This window comes from Salmo trutta, chromosome 32, assembly GCF_901001165.1.
Source record: "Salmo trutta chromosome 32, fSalTru1.1, whole genome shotgun sequence".
Taxonomy (NCBI): domain Eukaryota; kingdom Metazoa; phylum Chordata; class Actinopteri; order Salmoniformes; family Salmonidae; genus Salmo; species Salmo trutta.
The window spans coordinates 17,389,066-17,411,158 of NC_042988.1; the positions used below are offsets into that span (position 1 = coordinate 17,389,066).

At 42.4% G+C, this 22,093-nt stretch overlaps 1 protein-coding gene across 1 annotated transcript in view; it reads left to right on the plus strand.

Moving 5' to 3' along the window:
- Positions 1-7,901: 7,901 nt before the first annotated feature.
- The window catches only part of LOC115171276 (histone deacetylase 5), a gene marked incomplete in the record, with an annotated part of 50,369 nt that continues 36,177 nt past the window's right edge, over positions 7,902-22,093 (plus strand). The window contains 1 exon segment of the mRNA XM_029727933.1: positions 7,902-8,662. Coding sequence (XP_029583793.1) covers positions 8,512-8,662 — 151 coding nt within the window.

Sequence of the window (22,093 nt, forward strand, 5' to 3'; positions counted from 1 at the left end):
TTGCTCAATTTTAAAGTAACAATGTGGAAAGAGTCAAGGGATCTGAATACTTTCCGACTGCGCTGTGCGGGTGCATCACTTAAACACTGCGTATTCCAATTCTGCAGAAATTCATATTTAAAAAATAATAACATGCCAAAAACCCCTAAAAGTTATAATTTAAAGGTCCCTCCTATTCCATTTCCTAATTATAACAAAGCCATTACATTGATATTTATTTTTTATTAGTTGGTTATAAAATACAATTTTAATTGGTCACATGCTACGTAGACAGTGGGTGTAGACTAACAGTGAACTGCTTACTTACAGGTCCTTTTCCCATAATGCGGAGTTAAAGAAAAATGTGTATAAAATGGTGAAATGATTTTTTTTTTTAAAAGTACAAATGACATGGCTATATACAGGGAGTAATAGAACCGAGTTGATATGCAGGGGTATGAGGTAGCTATGTACTGTACATATACAGTCGGAAGTTTACAAACACTTAGGTTGGAGTCATTAAAACTCATTTTTCAACCACTCCACAAATTTCTTGTTAACAAACTATAGTTTTGGCCAGTTGGTTAGGACATCTACTTTGTGCACGAGACGAGTCATTTTTCCAACAATTGTTTACAGACAGATTATTTCACTTATAATTCACTGTATCACAATTCCAGTGGGTCAGAAGTCTACATAAACAAAGTTAACCATGCCTTTAAACAGCTTGGAAAATTCCAGAAAATGATGTCATGGCTTTAGAAGCTTCTGATAGGCTAATTGACGTCAATTGGAGGTGTACCTGTGGATGTATTTCTAGGCCTACTTTCAAACTCAGTGCCTCTTTGCTTGACATCATGGGAAATCAGCCAAGACCTCAGGAAAAAAAAATTGTAGACCTCCTTGGGCGCAATTTCCAAATGCCTGAAGGTACCACGTTCATCTATACAAACAATAGAACGCAAGTATAAACACCATGGGATCACGCAGCCGTCTTACCGCTCAGGAAGGAGACGCGTTCTGTCTCCTACAGATGAACGTACTTTGGTGCGAAAAGTGCAAATCAATCCCACAACAGCAAAGGACCTTGTGAAGATGCTGGAGGAAACGGGTACAAAAGTATCTATATCCACAGTAAAATGAGTCCTATATCAACACAACCTGCAAGGCCGCTCAGCAACGAAGAAGCCACCGCTCCAAAACCGCCATAAAAAAGCCAGACTACGGTTTGCAACTGCACATGGGGACAAAGATCAGGCTTTTTGAAGAAATGTCCTCTGTTCTGATGAAACAAAAATAGGAGAGTTTGGCCATAATGACCATCGTTATGTTTGGAGGAAAAAGGGGGATGCTTGCAAGCCGAAGAACACCATCCCAACCGTGAAGCACGGGGGTGGCAGCATCATGTTGTGGGGTGCTTTGCTGCTGGAGGGACTGGTGCACTTCACAAAATAGATGGCATCATGAGGATGGAAAAGTATATGGATATATTGAAGCAACATCTCAAGACATCAGTCAGGAAGTTAACCTCTCTAGGGTCGGCGGGACGAAATCGTCCCACCTACGTAACAGCCAGTGGAATCCTGTGGCGCGTTATTCAAATACCTTAGAAATGCTATTACTTCAATTTCTCAAACATATGACTATTTTACAGCATTTTAAAGACAAGACTCTCGTTAATCTAACCACACTGTCCGATTTCAAAAAGGCTTTACAACGAAAGCAAAACATTAGATTATGTCAGCAGAGTACCCAGCCAGAAATAATCACACCCATTTTTCAAGCTAGCATATAATGTCACAAAAACCCAGAATACAGCTAAATGCAGCACTAACCTTTGATCTTCATCAGATGACACACCTAGGACATTATGTTATACAATACATGAATGTATTGTTCAATCAAGTTCATATTTATATCAAAAACCAGCTTTTTACATTAGCATGTGACGTTCAGAACTAGCATACCCCCCGCAAACTTCCGGTGAATTTATAAAAAATTTACTAAATTACTCACGATAAACGTTCACAAAAAGCATAACAATTATTTTAAGAATTATAGATACAGAACTCCTATATGCACTCGCCATGTCCGATTTTAAAAATAGCTTTTCGGTGAAAGCACATTTTGCAATATTCTAAGTAGATAGCCCGGCATCACAGGGCTAGCTATTTAGACACCCAGCAAGTTTAGCACTCACCAAAGTCAGATTTACTATAAGAAAAATGTTATTACCTTTGGTGTTCTTCGTCAGAATGCACTCTCAGGACTTCTACTTCAATAACAAATGTTGGTTTGGTCCCAAATAATCCATAGTTATATCCAAATATCCTCTGTTTTGTTCGTGCGTTCAAGACACTATCCGAATGGTGAAGGGTGACGAGCACGACGCATTTCGTGACAAAAAAATTCTAAATATTCCATTACCGTACTTCGAATTTTTTAAAAAAAAACGATATATTCCGACCGGGGATCTGTGTTTAGGTTAAAAGACGAAAGAAAATAAAAGCATGGGGTCGACTCGTGCACGCGCCTCAGCCCATTGTCCTCTGATAGAGCACTTGCCAAAAGCGCTAATGTGTTTCAGCCTGGGGCTGGAATTACATCATTCAGCTTTTTCCCGCCTTCTGAGAGCCTATGGGAGCCGTAGGAAGTGTCACGTTACAGCAAAGATCCTCAGTCTTCAATAAACAGAGTCAAGAAGCTCAAGGAATGGTCAGACAGGCCACTTCCTGTAAGGAATCTTCTCAGGTTTTTGTCTGCCATATGAGTTCTGTTATACTCACAGAGACCATTCAAACAGTTTTAGAAACTTTTGTGTGTTTTCTATCCAAAGCCAATAATTATATGCATATTCTAGTTACTGGGCAGGAGTAGTAACCAGATTAAATCGGGTAAGTTTTTATATCCGGCCGTGCAAATACTGCCCCCTATCCCCAACAGGTTAAAGCTTGGTCGGAAATGGGTCTTTCCAAATGGACAATGACCCCAAGCATACTTCCAAAGTTGTGGTAAAATGGCTTAAGGACAAGAAAGTCAAGGTATTGGAGTGGACATCACAAAGCCCTGACCTCAATCCCAAGGAAAAGTTCTAGGCAGAACGGAAAAAGCTTGTGCGAGCAAGAAGGCCTACAAACCTGACTCAGTTACACCAGCTCTGTCAGGAGGAATGGGCCAAAATTCACCCAACTTATTGTGGGAAGCTTGTGGAAGGCTACCTGAAACATTTGCCCCAAGTTAAACAATTTAAAGTCAATGCTAGCAAATACTAATTGAGTGTATGTAAACTTCTGACCCACTGGGAATGAAATTAAAACTGAAATCATTCTCTCTCCTATTATTCTGACATTTCAGTCTTTTAAAATAAAGTGGCATAAGACAGGGGAATTTTTACTAGGATTAAATGCCAGGAATTGATAAATTGACTTTAAATGTATTTGGCTAAGGTGTATGTAAATTTCCGACGTCAACTGAAGGTAGGGGTCCAGTGACTAGCGGCAGCTTATGTGGTGTGTAAAGTATTAGTATTCTTGGAAAAATCTATAGTTACAAATCACAATATTAATTTGACGACACTGATATTTCTCAACTGTAGGTAGATTTAGCTAGCGCTAGTCGTCTGTACCTGTGCCACAACTCCTGTATTTTTATCCTATAGCTTGTTCTCAAACTTATTTTTAAGTAGTGAGCCAATATGTTTTCAGCAAATTTATTTCCCTGACTGATCAAAACTCGTTTTCTCATTCTCTCTCGTCTCTCTGCAGCAGACATGGTGAGCAGTATGTTTGGAACATCAAATTGCAATACATATATTGGCATCTAAGTATCGTGATATCTTCCCTGGCAAAAGGTCCCTGGCAATTCCCAGCCCTATTGGTTATGTGGGCAAAGAAGCATTTTTGATCAAATTGGGAAATGACAAATTCATCCTCTGTTTCTTGCAGTTATCTGTTAGTGAAATATAATATCTGTAACCGTTAGTTTTTCCTAATTACCATTATGTTCATTGGGGAGTTCCGCTCAGCCATAGAGCACATTTGAAGTTAACCTCAGTTCTCTGACACTGGTGGTGTCAGTTCTGCATTTGCACGCCCTGACGTCTGTGTCAGGGCCAGGGCCCGGTCCTCAGCGGGGCAGTTATGACGCACCTCTCACAGTAAACTCACCCACTGAGGAAGTGTGAATGGGAACATCTCGTAAAGGTTTTTCATGGAACTGACTCATTGGAGGCCTTTCCTGCAATTGCTCGCAGTCGGTCGTCTCTCGTCTCGTGTTTAAATTTTTTTTTTAAAGTTATTTTTATTTATTAAATTAATTTTTTTGCTTGTCCTTTGTTTTTTTGTTACGGCTTGCATGACTATATTTCAGTGTCTCTCTGCTGCTTCGCTTTAATTTTGATATTGACATGCAGGAGGTTTCCTTCCTCGTGTGTGATCTCTCGCTCTCGTGTGTGAGATATCTGTGAATTCAAGACCAGACGTTGTCTTGAGAATTCTCTAGAACCTTCCCAGATTCAGGTTGAATAATTGGTATTATCTTTGAAATTCCGTAATGTATTATTCCAGCTGCAATTTAGATTTTGGCCACTAGATGGCGGCAGTGTATGTGCGAAGCTTTAGACTGATCAAATGAACCATTGTATTTATGTTCAAAATTGTCAAGACTGCCCAAATATGCCTAATTTGTTTAACTTTTTTCATGTTCAAAACTGTGCAATCTCCTCAAACAATAGCATGGTATTATTTCACTGTAATAGCTACTTTAAATTGGACTGTGCAGTTAGATAAATTATTGTTAAAGCTTTCTGCCAATATCAGATATGTCTATGTCCTGGGAAATGTTCTTGTTAGTTACTACCTCAGGCTAATGCGATTTAGTATATGTTAGCTTAACTGTCCCGTGGAAGGGACACACCGATACCGAAGAAGTTTTAAAAGGTTGTCATTTTAAAATTTGAAAACTTAACATCTCAATAAATAACACAAACATATGTCATCAAGTAATGACAAATTCCAGTCTGAAGGAAGTATTCTTTGGTCTTTTCTGAGTCTCAGAGGGAAACGGAAGGCACGTGTTCTTGAATCGTATAGTTCAGGAGTAGGGTCATAATATTTTGTTTAAACTGTTCAAATGATAGCGCCAACTTCATATGAACAAAAAATAGACGCTAGAAACTACACTATAGACAACCACCATAGTACTTGTCATTTTGGCACTGAATGTCTGTACTCTGGCAGGGATCAAAAAAAAATTGTGGTATTTAAAAAAAATTAATGTTCAAAATTGATCACAGGGCTAAATTAATAAACGGGCCGTTTCTGGGCCGCCAGTAGAATTGCCCTGGCCTTTTAAGACTGCAGAGGAGTGCAGTCTTGAGATTAATCTCTTCAGTTAGAGCCCAGCTTGATCCACAGCCCAAGATTTACAAAACCTCAGTTTGTTCAGCGTGTTTTGCCTCCCTCCAGGTTTCTTGCAGGTGAGGGTTGTCTATTTGGATTGGTTGGCTCTTAATTTGGTCAAGCCCAGCTTACGCCAAACAGAGGGCCTCTGTCAAACAAAGTTAGCCGCCAAAGTCCTTGACATTAACTGCGCAAGTTCATCCTATGCCCCAAAAAATTACAGAAAAAAAAATGTTGCGGCCTCTTCCCACCCCTCCATTTGCCTCAAGCTAATATAACCCAATGTACGCCAGAAAGATACATCCACCTATAAATAATGGGGGTGAGTGGAGAGTAATGGCAGGAGAAGAGGTTGTATGAGAGTTTTGGCAATGCACAGACTGCTGCTCTACGCTTTCCTCCAATGCTAAGATATGTAGCTGGACCCCACTCCTTTTGTCAGGTGAGCTTAGAATTCTCTCAAACTGCCTTCTAGCCAATTGTAATCATGGTCGTTTGGAGTGGCAGGTGGTGCATCCAGTCTATTCACAGCATAGAGAGCCACAGTTGATCGGAGCTGGTCTGAGCTGGTTGCCCAATGGGGCAGCCCAGTGGCAGAAGTAAAAAAAAAAAATACAAAAATATACCTGCTCTTGTCAATATGTCAAGCAGCAACTGTCTAACCTTTTCTTCTAAGTAAGACTGACTTTCGTTTTGAATTTGTGTTTGTGATGCGTTTCAACAAGGCTTGTGGTCGGACCTACTGGTTAAGGAGAAGGAGGATGCTTCTTAATTTGCATGCATCACTATAGTGAAGGAGATTTACCACACACACACAGACACACAGTTTGGCTACACATATTAATAGGGAGCATTTCAGTTGGCACGGATGGAAAGTCCTATCACATCTGCTGTGGTCCAGTGGGGACTGGAGAAAACCCCCTCTTTGATGGGTCCCTGGCCAAGTCCCTCATAACCATTTGAGTTTAAAATGGCACTGTGACCATCTGAGAATAAAGTGGCTAACATAGCCAGGAATGGCTGACTTGGGATTCCTGGTGCAATGTCATCCATTGTTTCACTCCAATCTGAACACAGCAGGCCATTAACAGTTGTTTATTAGCCCAGCTGCTGCCCTTGGTGGAGTCAGACAATATTATGTAAGAAGTGTGTTATCAATTGCGGGTATTTGATTCTGAATCATTTGGCAGTATTGTTTATATGTAGGTTACAATGTTTGCTTTGATTTGACACATTGATGGTACGATTTGAATATGTATGAAAAATTAAGTTGCAACTTTATTTTCATGCACATTTTGTCCTGCTGGTTAGTACTTAGTCTAGCCTGTAAATGTAAGCCTAATGGCTACTCATCCAGAAGCCGTGTGGCTCATCCTTGTGGCTCAATTGGTAGAGCATGGTGTTTGCAACGCCCGGGTTGTGGGTTCGATTCCCACGGGGGACCAGTACGGGGGGGGGGGGGAAATGTATGAAATGTATGCATTCACTACTGTAAGTTGCTCTGGATAAGAGCGTCTGCTAAATTACAAAAAATGTAAATGTCTAACTCATGAAATAACTTTTGAACAGATCTGGTGCAACAAATTGTGCTACACTTGACATCTGTGGATAGATTGCTTCAGTCTAACCCACTTGTGTTGGTGGAATGGCGACCCGAGCGAGCTGTTGACACAGTTAGGCTCGATAATAAATACTTAGATTTACCCCTAATGTGCAGAAGCATTTGGTGCTAGCAAAGCTTTTCCGATCATTTGCAGGATGTGAGTGTTTAACTGACTTTGTGTCTGCCTACATTAGCCATTTTACTTGTCAGTCCTCACACTTCAAGGTTCCAATGGTGGCACTGTATGCCCCACCCCCCTCGGCACTGGGAACAGTGCTCGATTGGCCCAGTGCTATTTGAATGAACAAGGTCCCCTCCTTTCCCTCTCCTCTCTCTCCCTCCTACCTTCTCAAACACCCTCAGCTCTCGTCTCTATTTATAGCCCTAGCCCCTCCCCTGCCACTCGGCAGCTATTTCCAGCCGTCCTGAGCAGCCTAGTCTGTTTGTAAACTCAGTAGCGCTCCTCTTCTACCTCTGTGCTCCGCAACACCGGGGGGGGGGGGGGTTGGGTAGAAGTTACCAGAAAAATAAACAAACAGGAGAAAAAGAAAAAAAAAGAGATTTAGGCTAGGGGACAACCCCTTTTTGGAAAGATGCTGCAGGTTTTAATTCGTCTACCACTGGTTGAGGTGATGGGTGGTTCTGACTGCTTTCTCCTCTGTGGCAGATGCAGAGTGCAGCAGCGCTGCCTTTGTGAGGAGGACACGCTGCAGTAGGAGAGACTAGGAGGCTAACATTCAATGCCGTCAACAAAAGTCTACCTCCCGAGCACCGTCTACACAACCTCCTAGTGAGCTATCTTCAGCTTCTCACTCTCTCCCCCTCTTCTCTATCTCGCTCCTCCTTCTCACTCTCTCTCCCCCTTCTCTATCTCGCTCCTCCTTCACTCTCTCTCCCCCTTTTCTATCTCGCTCCTCCTTCTCACTCTCCTCTCGCCATTCGCTGATCTCTCCCGTGGCGCTCTCAGATCTTCGCCGACGCAGTGACAGCCAGACTCTTGAGCTGACTGTGTCCACGTCTACTCTGCTTGCGACACAGACGACTGGTGCTTTTTGGATGAGATTCACTCTGCCTTTTTTTGCCTGCTATTTATTTTCCACAGCTTGACAGTTTTTCATATGTGGTGTTTTGAGAAGGCTACGTAACTCCAAGAGGGCGGTGTGTATTTTAACTTTGCTCCTCTGAGTGTTTCAGTGCTGGTCTACTCGCCTCTGGCCAAACTACTTGTTTTGTTTCTTCTGTAGCCTGTGCTGGGAACGACTCTCACTGTTCACCTGGAGACACTGCAGTTCTGTTTGAGCCATGGAACTTCAAGGATCTCTCTCCTTCATCAGTTGTTTCATCTCTAGAGGAGGAATTCTGGAGTTTTCTTTAAAGATCTAAGAGGGATTTCGCAGTGTTCACCTTCTCATCTAGTCCAAGGTTTTCTCTCATTTTCTGCAACTGAAACGTGCCTGGATAGTGTTTTTTTTTTTATTTTTTATATTTTATTTTTTCCCATATGTATTGGAAGGACACCCTTGCACTGGCATGCTTTTAAAGCCCACCGTGCCGGGGCTGTGCGCAATGTTGCAGACCATCTATGAGACCGAGTCCTGCTTCTCCTCAGACGCTGTGTCCAGCAGGGAGGAACCTCTGGAGCTGCTGCCCCCGTCCCAAGTGTCTGCCATGCCCAGTGCTGGTGAGTCATACAGGGGGTTGAGGGAAGGGTGGGTGCATGTCTGAGCACCTGAGAGGATGTCATTTTTTTTGTAGGACTTGTTGTTGTGACTAGAGGTGTAGTGTGTTTGTCTGTCACTCCATGTTATTGTTGAAGCTGCTTTTGAGGGAAGGACTTTTTAAAAGGAATGCATAGAAACTGACTACGGCCGCTCAAGTTTTGGACTCAGTCTTCTACAGCTTCTACGTCCTAGTGTGCGCTGAGAGGACGGGGGATGGATTTACTGCTCACCCGTGCTTCAATCAACACAGCGGAACGGCTATAGAGCAGCATGTGGGTGGTTCTCTTGCATATGCTCCCCTTGTTTACCCGACACCTGTTCAAATAAGTGAATGTGCGCATTTCCTTTGGTTTTCTAACCTTCATGAATTGTCCCGCTGGCACTGACCTTGGTATGGTTAATTTGTGAAGAACATGACAGGATAGTGCTGACATTTTGATTTGGTAATGGTGATTTTAAACAGCTATTAGAATCTGGGACAGGACCTTTTTGGGGACTTTACCTGGTTTGTGTTTTCATGTAAAATAGGTCCTAGATGGATGGGTAGATAATAGGCTAGGCAAAGGCTGTATCTTTAAATAAGGTGTTTCCTATAACAACAATGAGCATACATGTTCTATCATGTCAAGGACTATGCTCAAGATAAACTACGCATCCAGATGTTCTCCCCACTTTACAGCTACAAAGTATTTCAGGATTTGACATTTAGTGGGTCAGCAATTTGGGGGATACATTTACATTTGAGTAATTTAGCTCAGTTAGTGTATTCATCTTAAGATGGCTAGGTTGGACAACCACATGTCATATAGTACATTTTTCCTCAAAGTAGCTATCAGCAAAGTCGGCGCTAGTAAGGGGGGAAAAGTAGTGTGAGTTAGTTTACAAAATGTACCAAGGTTTTTCTGCTCCCAGACTGTCTTGACACCTTGTACTTTAATCCTGTGGAAAGTTTTAGTAACTTTTGTAGAATTTCCCTTGAAGTGTGAGGTGCTATTGAGGATGTTTTTGCTCAGGTTTGTTAACACCAGCCTGTTACAAAAACTAGACCCTGTGAATGGAGGTCTTTTGTTGCCCACTGAGACGCAGTAGACAAGGCCTTAAAGCGTAACATGTTTATATAAAGCTCCACCACCAAGACCACAGGAAATAGAAGGAATGCCAGGTCCTTTGATCGGCTCAACCAGGATCATAAAGTGACGGGGACCTGACCTGCGGCAACAATGGTTACCCTCCACCGGAAGCTTCCTGGCTGCACCAGTTTTAGCAATGTTACCGTTGCTCAGTCCAGACAAATAGGTTTTATGATGATCCAACCTCACACGATATAAGTGGTTTGGCCCATCTGATATGGGCTTTGTAAATGTTACTGTTTCTCCAGACATACACTAACGTTCAAAAGTTTGGGGTCGCTTAGAAATGTCCTTGTTTTTGAAGAAAAGCAAAAAAAAATCCATTAAAATAACATGAAATTGATCAGAAATACAGAGACATTGCTAATGTTGTAAATTACTATTGTAGCTGGAAACGGCTGAATTTATTTTTAAAATGAATATATACGTAGGCGTACAAAGCCCCATTTATCAGCAACCATCACTCCTGTGTTCCAGTGGCGTGTTAGCTAATCCAAGTTTATCATTTTTAAAAGGCTAATTGATAATTAGAAAACCCTTTTGCAATTATGTTAGCACAGCTGTAAACTGTTCTGATTAAAGAAGCAATAAAACTGTCCTCCTTTAGACTAGTTGAGTATCTGGAGCATCAGCATTTGTGGGTTCAATTACAGGCTCAAAATGGCCAGAAACAAAGAACTTTCTTCTGAAACTCGTTGTTCTGAGAAATGAAGGCTATTCCATGCGAGAAATTGCCAAGAAACTGAAGATCTCGTACAACACTGTATACTACTCCCTTCACAGAACAGTGCAAACTGTCTCTAAGCAGAATAGAAAGAGGAGTGGGAGGCACTGGTGCACAACTGAGCAAGAGGACAAGTACATTAGTGTGTCTAGTTAGAGAAACGGGTGCAAAACAAGTCCTCAACTGGCAGCTTCATTAAACAGTTCCCGGAAATAGAAATGTCCTTGTTTTCCAAGTGGCCCCAAACTTTTGAACGGTTGTGTATGATAATCCAACCTCCATGATATCAGTGACTTTAAGGCTATTGGGCTCCATAACTGGTGTTGACCATTCTAATCGGCTAGAGGTGAATCTATGACCTTGCTCCTTCTATATGCTCTGATGTATTGAGACTAATTTGCCATTTACTCCATGATGTGAACTGGGGTTATATGTAGCAGACGTACGACTGTCTACCCTATACCTTTTAATGGCTTGCCTTTGTTTCTGTGCCTGGTGTATTTGTTTGCGTGTGTCAGCTGCATGCAGTAAGCTGTTTTGACACTGGAGAGAAAAAAATGTCTCCTCAGGTGGCGTGTGTGTGTGTGTGTGTGTGTGTGTGTGTGTGTGTTGGTTTGACTATCACTGTGGACAACAGATGGCTCTGTGATTTTAAGCGGTCATTATAGTTTACAGGGAAAGGCTTTGTGTGCATGGTGCGACTGACACACAACCAGTGCAGTGGACTCTTCCTGCATATGGCAATATATTCGTTTTTTTGTCTTCTCCCAAATCTCATGACCACAATCTTCTCGCTGCAACTCCCCAACGGTTTCGAGAGGCGAAGGTCGAGTCTTGCGTCCTCCAAAACATGACCCGCCAAGCCGCGCTTCTTAACACCTGCTCGCTTAACCCGGAAGCCAGCTTGCAAGTGCCTGGCCCACTACAAGGAGTCGCTTGAGCGAGAGGAGTCAAGTTAATCCCTCCTGGCCAAACTGTCCCCTAACCCGGACGACGCTGGGCCAATTGTGCGCCGCCCTACGGGACTCCCGGTCAAGGCCGGTTGTGACACAGCCTGGGAATGAACCCCAGGCTGTATTGACGCCGCAACTCTGCGATGCAGTGCCTAAGACCGCTGCGCCACTTGGGAGGCCTGGCAATATTTTGTATTAATCAAACCTTGATTTAGATCATGGAAAAGCAGCACTTACTGCTGCAGATCAGAGGGAATCATTTGGGATTAGATGGTTTACAGATTTGCAATTGAATGGGTGACTGAATGAATTTGCAGCAACCACATACCTGACCCTGTCAAACCTGCCATTCTGTTTCAGACAAAATCACACTGACATTCTTAAAAGAAGAAATCAACGATGAGTAAACTCCTTAGTAGGGTGGCAATTAAAGCTAGGTGATAGGTGAGCTAAATAAACTAGTTTTGTCACTGGCTTGGTCTCCTGAAAATCCTCCTGTAATTATATAACTTACAGAGTTGTTGACATGTTTATGCCCACAAACTAGGCTACATGTCCTGTATTTTAATAATCAGCATCAGACATTTCATTTTTAGAAGTATATTTAAGAGATGTTCAATCTTATTCAATGTTTACTGTATTTCAAGCGATTTTAACAGTAAACGGCACATTCTTCAGCACAACAATAACTCTTCAAATTGTATTTGTCACGTGCTGAATGCAACAGGTGTAGATCTTACTGTGAAATGCTTGCTTACTTACAAGCCCTTAACCAACAATGCCGTTCAAGAAAGAGTTCAAATATTTACTTAATAAATAAAAAATCTAAAAGTAACACAAATTACATAACAATAACGAGGCTATATATTGGGGGTATCGGTACTCAGTCAATGTGCGGGGGTACAAGTTAGTCGGTAATTTGTACATGTAGATAATAAGCAGCGAGTAGCAGCAGTGTAAAATCAAAGGGTGGATTCAATGTAAATAGTCCGGGTGGCCATTTTGATTAATTGTTCAGCTTATGGCTTGGGGGTAGAAGCTGTTAAGGAGCCTTTTGGACCTAGACTTGGTGCTCCAGTACTGCTTTTTGTACGGTAGCAGAGAGAACAGTCTATGACTTGCCTAGTATAGAGGTCCTGGATGACAGGAAGCTTGGCATCAGTGATGTACTGGGCCGTACGCACTACCCTCTAGCACCTTACGGTCAGTTGCCGAGCAGTTGAGGATCTGGGGACCCATGCCAAATCTTTTCAGTCTTTTCAGGGGAAAAGGTGTTGTGCCCTCCTCACAACTGTCTTGTTGTGTTTGGACCATGATCATTCATTGGTGATGTGGACACCAAGGAACTTAACTCTCGACCCGCTCCACTACAGCCCCGTTAATGTGGGCCTGTTCGGCCCTCCTTTTCCTATAGTCCACGATCAGCTCCTTCGTCTTGCTAGACTTGGGAGCAGCATACACTTGGAGATCTGATCTTGGCTTGGAGGTCTATATCATCATTAGGCTATATCATTGTAACACAGAATGTGAAATCACTGGCATGCAAACATGAATCTGTTTCTCCCTCCTGGTCATTTCACTTGAACATGATGACATTCAGTGATCAGCCTGTGACTTCATTATGATATCTCCCTCTACCTGCAGCTGGCTGTCACCACCCTCCACTTTGCCTTGTACAGTGGTCAGATGTCTATGCTCACTGGATGAAGTAGAACATTGATTTGTTCCAGTTTTTTTGAATGATGCTGCGGTGATGTCAACAATGGGTTGATGTGGCTTATATGGGGCCTAGAACAAGGTTGCTAGGACACAACACACTTTCAGTCATGCCTTTTAACCAATTGGTTTAGTGGCACAATGTGCTTTGTCACAGTTATGCCTCAGTCACTAGTCACTACCTTGTAATTGTTCACAGCCCTGGTCCTCCTTTGGCCCATGTGTCACGAAGTGATCACAGTAATCACATGATGCAAATTGTACACGGTTGTAAAACGTTCTTCTTTAAAAGACTGTCAATTAATCATGCTGAGAAGGCAATAGGCTGGTATTGAAACTTGAGTTCAGTTATTGCCAACTGTGTCATGACTGTTGCAGTCCAGCTATACAGATAGTCCTTTTAAAGCCCTGCATGTTCTGAGGCTCTGGGCCGGTTGCTTCGTCAAAACGGTTTTGGAGTTTGCAGGGTATATGCTAGCGCTAGGCTACGCACTGCTGCTGGGGGCTGCCCACAACCCTCACTGCAACAAGGACCTGTAATTATGAGCAGTCAAGTGCAGACGTATGCGTCTGAACTGTGATCCAACCAGGAACCACTGAGGCCTTTCATGTGGTCCAGATCCTTATTGAGATGGAATGTTTGATAGTCCCGTTTACACCGACAACCCCTTTCTGAAACAACCCATGATCCCACCATTAGCCCTCATTCTTCCATACTATGCAGGCAAGGTACTAGGCTTGGCTGGTTCCTTGGATATGATGATTGGTAGTTTGAATAGGAGCTAATTTAGTAGACCTAATCTTTTTAGAAATCCTTGATTTTAGTTTCAATTTGCCATGCTCAAATTAGGTGTGCCTTGTGATAGGCCTAATTAAGGGGTTGTCTTAAGAAGGGGTTGTCTTTAAAAAGCCTCTTGTCGTTTAGTCATACTCTGCTTGATTTGTTGTGGTCCTTGTTCTGACGGATCCAAAATGGCTTAGTCCATTCAAACCGCATTATGAATCATATGGGGCCTTGGGTAACAGTTTTATGAATTTTGAATGTTCTGTGTACATTTTCAGTTTCAAGATGGATGCAAGAGTTATGCAAGGGGATGTGAGGGGTAAAAATGTATGGAGGGATTGACCGAGCAGGCCTGCTGTTTTCTAGCTGTCCTGTACAGGAGTCTGTTATAGTCTACTCCCCACAAGTAGAGGACCTTTCCTACCCACCAAATTGATGTGTGGGGGAACATTCACAATATTATTTGAGTACTAAGTTTGTTTCCTAGAGGCTGCTAAATTAAGACACATTTAAATATGGCATTGCCCCCCCCCCCCCCCCCCCCCCCCCCCGCAGCACTCTCCCCCCTCTTATGTTCCAGTGCTATAATGAACGCCCAGGCATGTCACGCCTGTTTACCAGCCCCGTGCTGTGCTCACACCCATGTCTGGGATGGTGGAGTTGGGTGTGTGTGTGTGTTTTGTACCTGTGTGGTGTGTTCCCAGACAATCATTTCTTTCCTTACCTACATTGCTACCTGCACTCCATTATCAACGGGATGTGTCACAGGCACTGTCCTGGAGTTGTCTTCACCTCAGCTGGCTGTCATGAAGCATTACCTACTGACCAACAGTCTCTGACAACCTTCTCTCTAGATATGCTATGTTGTTGAGCTGACTAGATTATAATTAGACATAACGTAATAATAAAAAAAGGCTTATTGTGTAACTTATTCCACCTGTCTTGGTCAATTAGAAGTCATATCTGCTGAATCCTTTCTCTTAATCAACTCTTATCTAAAATAATTTCAGATTGTGATAGGCCCATAACCGATCAGAAATCCTTATACATCAATAATAGGAATGTACAAACATTTTATCCCATACTAATGCTAAAAATATCGCAATAGGAGTCTACTCTTCTTACCTGATATTGTTAGTCGTAGTAATTAGAGTAGAGTCCTATTATGGCAGGCGGGGGTATATTTAGAGGCAGGATATTATTGCAGAAAGCAGTCTTGTGAGTGCGCGCACACACAACCGTTCAAATGTTTGGGGTCACTTAGAAATGGCCTTTGTTTTCCATGAAAACATACATGAAATTAGTTGCAAAATGAATAGGAAATATAGTCAAGACGTTGACAAGGTTATAAATAATGATTTTTAATTGAAATAATTGTGTCCTTCAAACTTTGCTTTTGTCAAATAATCCTCTAGTTGTAGCAATTACAGCCTTGCAGACCTTTGGCATTCTAGTTGTCAATTTGTTGAGGTAATCTGAAGAGATTTCACCCATGCTTCTTGATGCACCTCCCACAAGTTGGATTGGCTTGATGGGCACTTCTTACGTACCATACGGTCAAGCGGCTCCCACAGCCGCTCAATAGGGTTGAGATCCGGTGACTGTGCTGGCCACTCCATTGTAGACAGAATACCAGCTGACTGCTTCTTCCCTAAATAGTTCAGAGCTGTGCTTTGGGTCATTGTCCTGCTGTAGGAGGAAATTGGCTCCAATTAAGCAGTGTCTGTTCTTTTGCCCATCTTAATCTTTTTATTGGCTAGTCTGAGAGATGGCTTTTTTTTTTTTACAACTCTGCCTCGAAGACCAGCATCCCGGAGTCGCCTCTTCACTGTTGACTTTGAGACTGGTGTTTTGCGGGTACTATTTTAATGAAGCTGCCAGTTGAGGACTTGTGAGGCATCGGATTTTCAAACTAGACACACTAATGTACTTGTCCTCTTGCTCAGTTGTGCACCGGGTTCTCACACCTCTTTTTATTCTGGTTAGAGCCAGTTTGCACTGTTCTGTGAAGGGAGTAGTACACAGTGTTGTATGAGATCTTCAGTTTCTTGGCAATTTCTTGCATGGAATAGCCTTCATTTCTCAGAACAAGAATAGTCTGACGAGTTTCAGAAGAAAGTTCTTTGTTTCTGGCCATTTTGAGCCTGTAATTGAACCCACAAATGCTGATGCTCCAGATACTCAACTAGTCTAAAGAAGGCCAGTATTATTGCTTCTTTAACTTCTTAACATCCGGTGAAATTGCACAGCGCGAAATTCAAACGACAGCATTATAAATATTTAACTTTCATAAAATCACAAGTGTAATACATCAAAATAAAGCTTAACGTCTTGTTAATCCAGCCGCTGTGTCAGATTTCAAAAAGGCTTTACGGCGAAAGCAAACCGTGCGATTATCTGAGTACAGTGCCCTGCATACAAACACATGAAAAACATATTTCAACCAGGCAGGTACGACACGAAAGTTAGAAATATAACAAAAATGCCTTACCTTTTGATCTTCCTCTGTTGGCACTCCAAAAGGTCCCAGTTATATCACAAATGGTCCTTTTCTGTTCGATAATGTCCTTCATATCCATAACTCAGTTTAGCTGGTGCGCTTCAATAATCCACCCAGTTTCCCTCCATCAAAATGCATACAAAATGAATCCCAAACGTTACTAAAACTTTTCCAAACAAATCAAAAAACATTTATAATCAAACCTTAGGTACCCTAATGCGTAAATAAACGATAAAATGTAAGACTGAATCGTTATTGTCTTTACCGGAGAAAAATACCAAAGAACGCGATCTCTTCCAAGCGCTTGGAAACACAACAGACAAAATTGGAGCCACCTAGAAAAACAACCATTTCTGGCTCATTTTTCCAAAAACCAGCCTGAAACTCTTTCTAAAGACTGACATCTAGTGGGAGCCCTAGGAACTGCAATCTGGGAGGACTTGGCCTTATACATTTTTTTTTTTTTATAGCCATTGAAAATAGGGGTAGGCTGATTTTAAATTAATAATAATAATAATAATAATAATAATAATAATAATAATAATAATAATAATAATAATAATAATAATAATAATAATAATAATAATAATAATAATAATAAATAAATAATTTTTTTGGGGGGGGTGTGGTTTGTCCTCGGGGTTTCGCCTGCCATATCAGTTCTGTTATACTCACAGATATAATTTTAACAGTTTTAGAAACTTTAGTGTTTTCTATCCAAATCATATGCATATCCTAGCTTCTGGGCCTGAGTAACAGGCAGTTTACTTTGGGCACGCTTTTCATCCGGACGTCAAAATACTGCCCCCTACCCAAGAGGTTAATCAGCGCCACAGTTTTTTTTTTTTAGCTGTGCTAAAATAATTGCAAAAGGGTTTTCTAATGATCAATTAGCCTTTTTTTAAATGATAAACTTGGATAACACAACGTGCCATTGGAACACTGGAGTGATGGTTGCTGAAAATGGGCCTTTGTATGCCTATGTAGATATTCCATTAAAAATCTGCCGTTTCCAGCTACAATAGTCATTTACAACATCAATGTCTACACTCTATTTCTGATCAATTTGATGTTATTTTAATGGACCATTTCTTTAAACATTTTCGTTCAAAAACAAGGACCTTTCTAAGTGACCCCAAACCTTTGAATGAGTGTGTGTGTGTGTGAGAGGTCAGGTGATATTGTATAGACCTCTATGAAGCCCTAGGTTCCCCAGAGGTGTGTGTGTGTGTGTGTGTGTGTGTGTGTGTGTGTGTGTGTGTGCATAAGCCAAATATATTTTTCCCTATGAATTTTGGTTTCCAGACCAAACCTGGATACAACTATTGATGCTCCCCTCCTAGCATTCAAAAGCCCTAGACAGGCCCGATACAATGATGTGCAGTTTTGCCCGACATACCCGGGACGGGGATGCAGGACTACCTCAATAGGAAGTGTCCCATGGGTAGCGTGGGGGTGCACTGATGCATTCATCCTGGCTGACACCAGAGACGCCCTGGCGGACCCGCTGTCCCAAGACTCTCGATACCCACACAGAGTCCTCTGCAGCGGGCCAGGGAACTCCAGTTGGGACTCGATCTGCTCTCCAAATATTGATTCATGCATTTGTGCTGAAACTGTCACTGAGCGGAGCTCCCTCTGGGAGGGACCAGAGTCCTCTCAGCATGTTTTGCCTCCTGCATGTGATCCCAAGGACTGGCTTTTAATATCTGTTTGAAGGGCAACTGTTATAAAATGTATATCCAGCAGAAAGAGAGAATGTTAGGGTGTGTTGTCTGCATGTGTTATTGTGGTGTTGGACAAATTATCTTGGGCATCCGAGGTTAGTGGTTCGCAGCAATTGACTACATTACAAATGTGGTGACTATTCAAACCCAAATAGTATGGCATTGTATCAGTATGTTCCGTGGGCACCCGAGATGCCAAGGAGGGCAGAATGCTTTGCTGCTGAATCCAGCGGGAGGTGGCACTTCAACCTCTCTTGGTTCTTGTCTCCAGTACACTGGTATCACGTGTTTGTGTGTGTGAACATGTAACTTGATCCTGCAGCAGACTCCACTGTTGTGGCTGAGAAGCACAGAGGCCACAGGGGTTCTATTTTAGCTCAGAGAAAGTCAGACTTCATTAAAGGCTGGAGCTATTTGTATCGCTGACAAATAAAGTTGTGTGAATCCTGAAGGGGCCCATGATCACTGCTTTGTGCCCAGGGGGATTTGTGAGGGGGATGGTGCCCTTTTTTGAGCAGATAGGCAGCTGAAGGACTTTCTCTGGATCAGGCCACAATACACACACATTAATATCAAGAGGCCTTTACTTGCTGTCTTGGTTATGCCCAAGAGAAACAAATTAAGGTTGAGGTCTGTGATTTATGAATAGAATTGTTTCAATACAAATGTTTTCCTTGGAAGCTTCCAGGGCTCCCTTAAGAGAATGTGACACACTAGATTTTGAGATTCAAAACAAAAAAACTCACTTATGTTTCAGGGATTTTCTTTGTAAAATGTGCCACTGCTAATACGCAGCTGCAGCTTCTCAGAGGGATCATATTATTTCTAAATAATCACGTGCGTCACTATAAAATGCTGGTCTGTTTATTTTTTGGGGGGGGTATGAGGAGCTGTATTTCAACTGGGATATGTTCAAACCGAGCCAAACCCTCCCCTACCGCTAAAAAGCGGTATGAAATGAATTCCGCACCACACACAGAAGTTTACCCAGAAAACAACATTCCTCTCATGCAAGTGTTTGACGTCAATGCCGGAACATTTATAGAACATGTAAACAGTTGCAGACTCAGGTCAGTGCTTAGCGATGACATTTCATCGTCTCAATGTTTATGCTTTCCATAATTTTTTCCCCCTCTCTTCAAAAGGAAGGCTATCCCATGTGAGTAACAGAAATCAACCCTTCAGGGATTGTATCCACCACCTTGTGCACCAGTGTGTTTGTGTAGGCTGCTTCATTTCAATGGGACAGTGTTTGGAGTGTGCTGGAGTAGGGTGCCTTATGTCCAGGGATCAACATTCTTTATGGTTCAGGTAAAACAGAGACAACAGGGGAGCTGTTTGCTGTAGGAAAACTCTCAGAATGCTCCCAGAATTTTCCTTTCAAATGATTTAGTCTGGGTGAATTTCAGCTAGCCATGTCACCATCGCATGACTATCCAGGCAGCAGCAATCTGTAATCCGTTCCAGGCCCATTATGTTCTAACATCCATGCATTACTACATGGCTATCAACAGTTGCATACAAAAGGGAGAATCAAAGGAACAGGCAAGCTACTGGGTAAATGTTAGCTTACATGCAAGCCATAGCAATAAGTTATAGACTGTCTCTCCTCCCCAAGTGCCTTTTTTTTTGGGCTTCCTCAGAAGAAACTACTAGTTTCTTGTTTTCCCAGAGCAAGGAGCTACCCCTGCAGAAGGCCTGCCAAGGCTTTGGGGGTTCCTGAGGCACATAAATCACACAGGCTATTTACAACCTCCTATTAGCATCAGGATGAGGCTCCGACCGCTATAAGACTGTTCCAAAGGACGTAAATATCACCCTGCCTGTGCTCTCTCCCTCGTCTTTCCCACTTTAAAAAAAAATCTGGGCACCATTTTTGTCCAAACTGAACAGATGAGGCCAGCTTCCGTTTCTCCCCTCCTCTTTCTCCCCTCTCTCTCTTCGCCGTGTGTGGCTAACAAGGAGAGGATGCAGAGCAGATTTGACAGGGCAGCCTACCTCATGTTGCTATGTGCTATTTCTGGAAAGCAATATTCATGCTTTTTTTTTTTCCTGTGTCTTGCTTTACTCCTCTTTCTTTTTTTCTCTCTCTTGTCTTTCCAAAGTGTAGTTGGTGTAGCGTGGCTAAAGAAAATAACCATGACGTAAGCTGCACCCTCTGCAAAACAGACTTTAAAAAAAAGAGAAGGGAAAGAAAGCTTAACAACTGGAATAATAAATGGCTGCACTTCAGACTGTACGTTCCTAGCTGAGTGGAATGATCGATTAGTCGTCATGAGGTGGCACATATGCTTGACTATTGACACAGCTCTGCGTTTGACTCATGGACAGAGGACACGACAGTGATTTTTAAATATCGTGCTTAGCTATACTTATCCTAATAAAACTCTTAACAAGACCTGTACTTTTTGGAGTGTGTGCAAAGGTTGACCATTTTGTCAAACAAGCAGATTGTACTTTTATTCCAGCACACTGTGGGCCTAGCCATTGTCACCCCTGTTTTTGTTTTTATGGTGCGATAAGCTTTGCCCATATTTCAGTGCTGTCTGAGAGCCTAATGAATGCACAGTTTGCAGTCTGCGTGGTGTGATTTTATTAATGGGTGTCCTTCAAGTCCCTCCCGGGGCCTCCCACCTCGCTACTGCCACTGCGCTGGCCACCTTGAGGGCTGTCTGATAGAATAAAAACCAGTGTACCGGCATGCAATGAGCTCTACATTCGGTGACGTTGGTGGTGATGGTTCTGCACCTCAATTTCTGGATTAAAGAGTGAGTCTCTTAAGACAGCCACTGACTAGAATGAGGGCGGCCAAGGAGAGGTCCTCTCCCCGACATGCTCTCCGTTCACCCATGATTCTCCCTCAATGTAGCGTACCTTCAGTCGTACCATCTGGACCTCCTTTACCTTGGAAGCATGGGGAGATAAAGGGACAGGGGCTAATCATAGCTGAAGGGGTGAGGTTTAGTATTTTGGACAGCTGGTCATTGCAGCACTAGCTTAATGAGACCACAAAGGCAAGATCTCCCACAAGCTTATTATTCTGGTCCTGGCTGGCCTGTTAAATCCATTCTGTGATTAGACGGGGAAATAAAAGTTTCTGATGCTTATGTTTAATCACCATAAAATCCCCAGTCCACACACCTTGGTAACCAACAAACCGTTTTAATATCTGTAGGGATGTAACGATCGGTCCCAATTCAAATGTTTTAAGAAACGACTGCATTGGTTTGCGGACACCAAACCAAATGTAGCATGCATCGGTCAGAAAATGTTTTCCAGTGTTACGAATCGCTGACTCACAAGTTAGTTTTGCTCATATGACTTTTTCTACCTTCCTAAAATACCTCTTATCTTTTGTGACAACTGGTGCGTCCTCTCCTTTTGTGACAACTGGTGCGCCGTAGCCTAGTGGAACGGCGCACTGTGCCCAGCTCCGCACGCCCACCAACTCAAGGTAGGCAGCCTGTTCCTGATCTTACACAGCACCTTCAGCATTCATATTCTAAAATGCTTGTGTGATATTAGGCTGTCACTCAACTAATAAAGCCTATGTCATTTTTTACGTTATTGTTATCTATGCACTGTTGAAAATGTGTTTTTACTGGAATAAAAGCAAGCTACCGAAGACAACTCATCTGGGTACACCTGCTGAACAGGGCTTACAATAGATTTCATTTCGATTTGTTCAGATTCACCATCAGCAATAGATTTGGTAGTTTTTCTTTTTTGTTCTTTTTTTTGTTTTTAGATATACAGGATAAAGTTGATCATTTCATTACGAGGAATCACTTGCGAGGCACGCTGCATGGCCAAAGCAGGAGGTGAAAAGAAGCTCACTAAACTTCCAAATGGTCAAA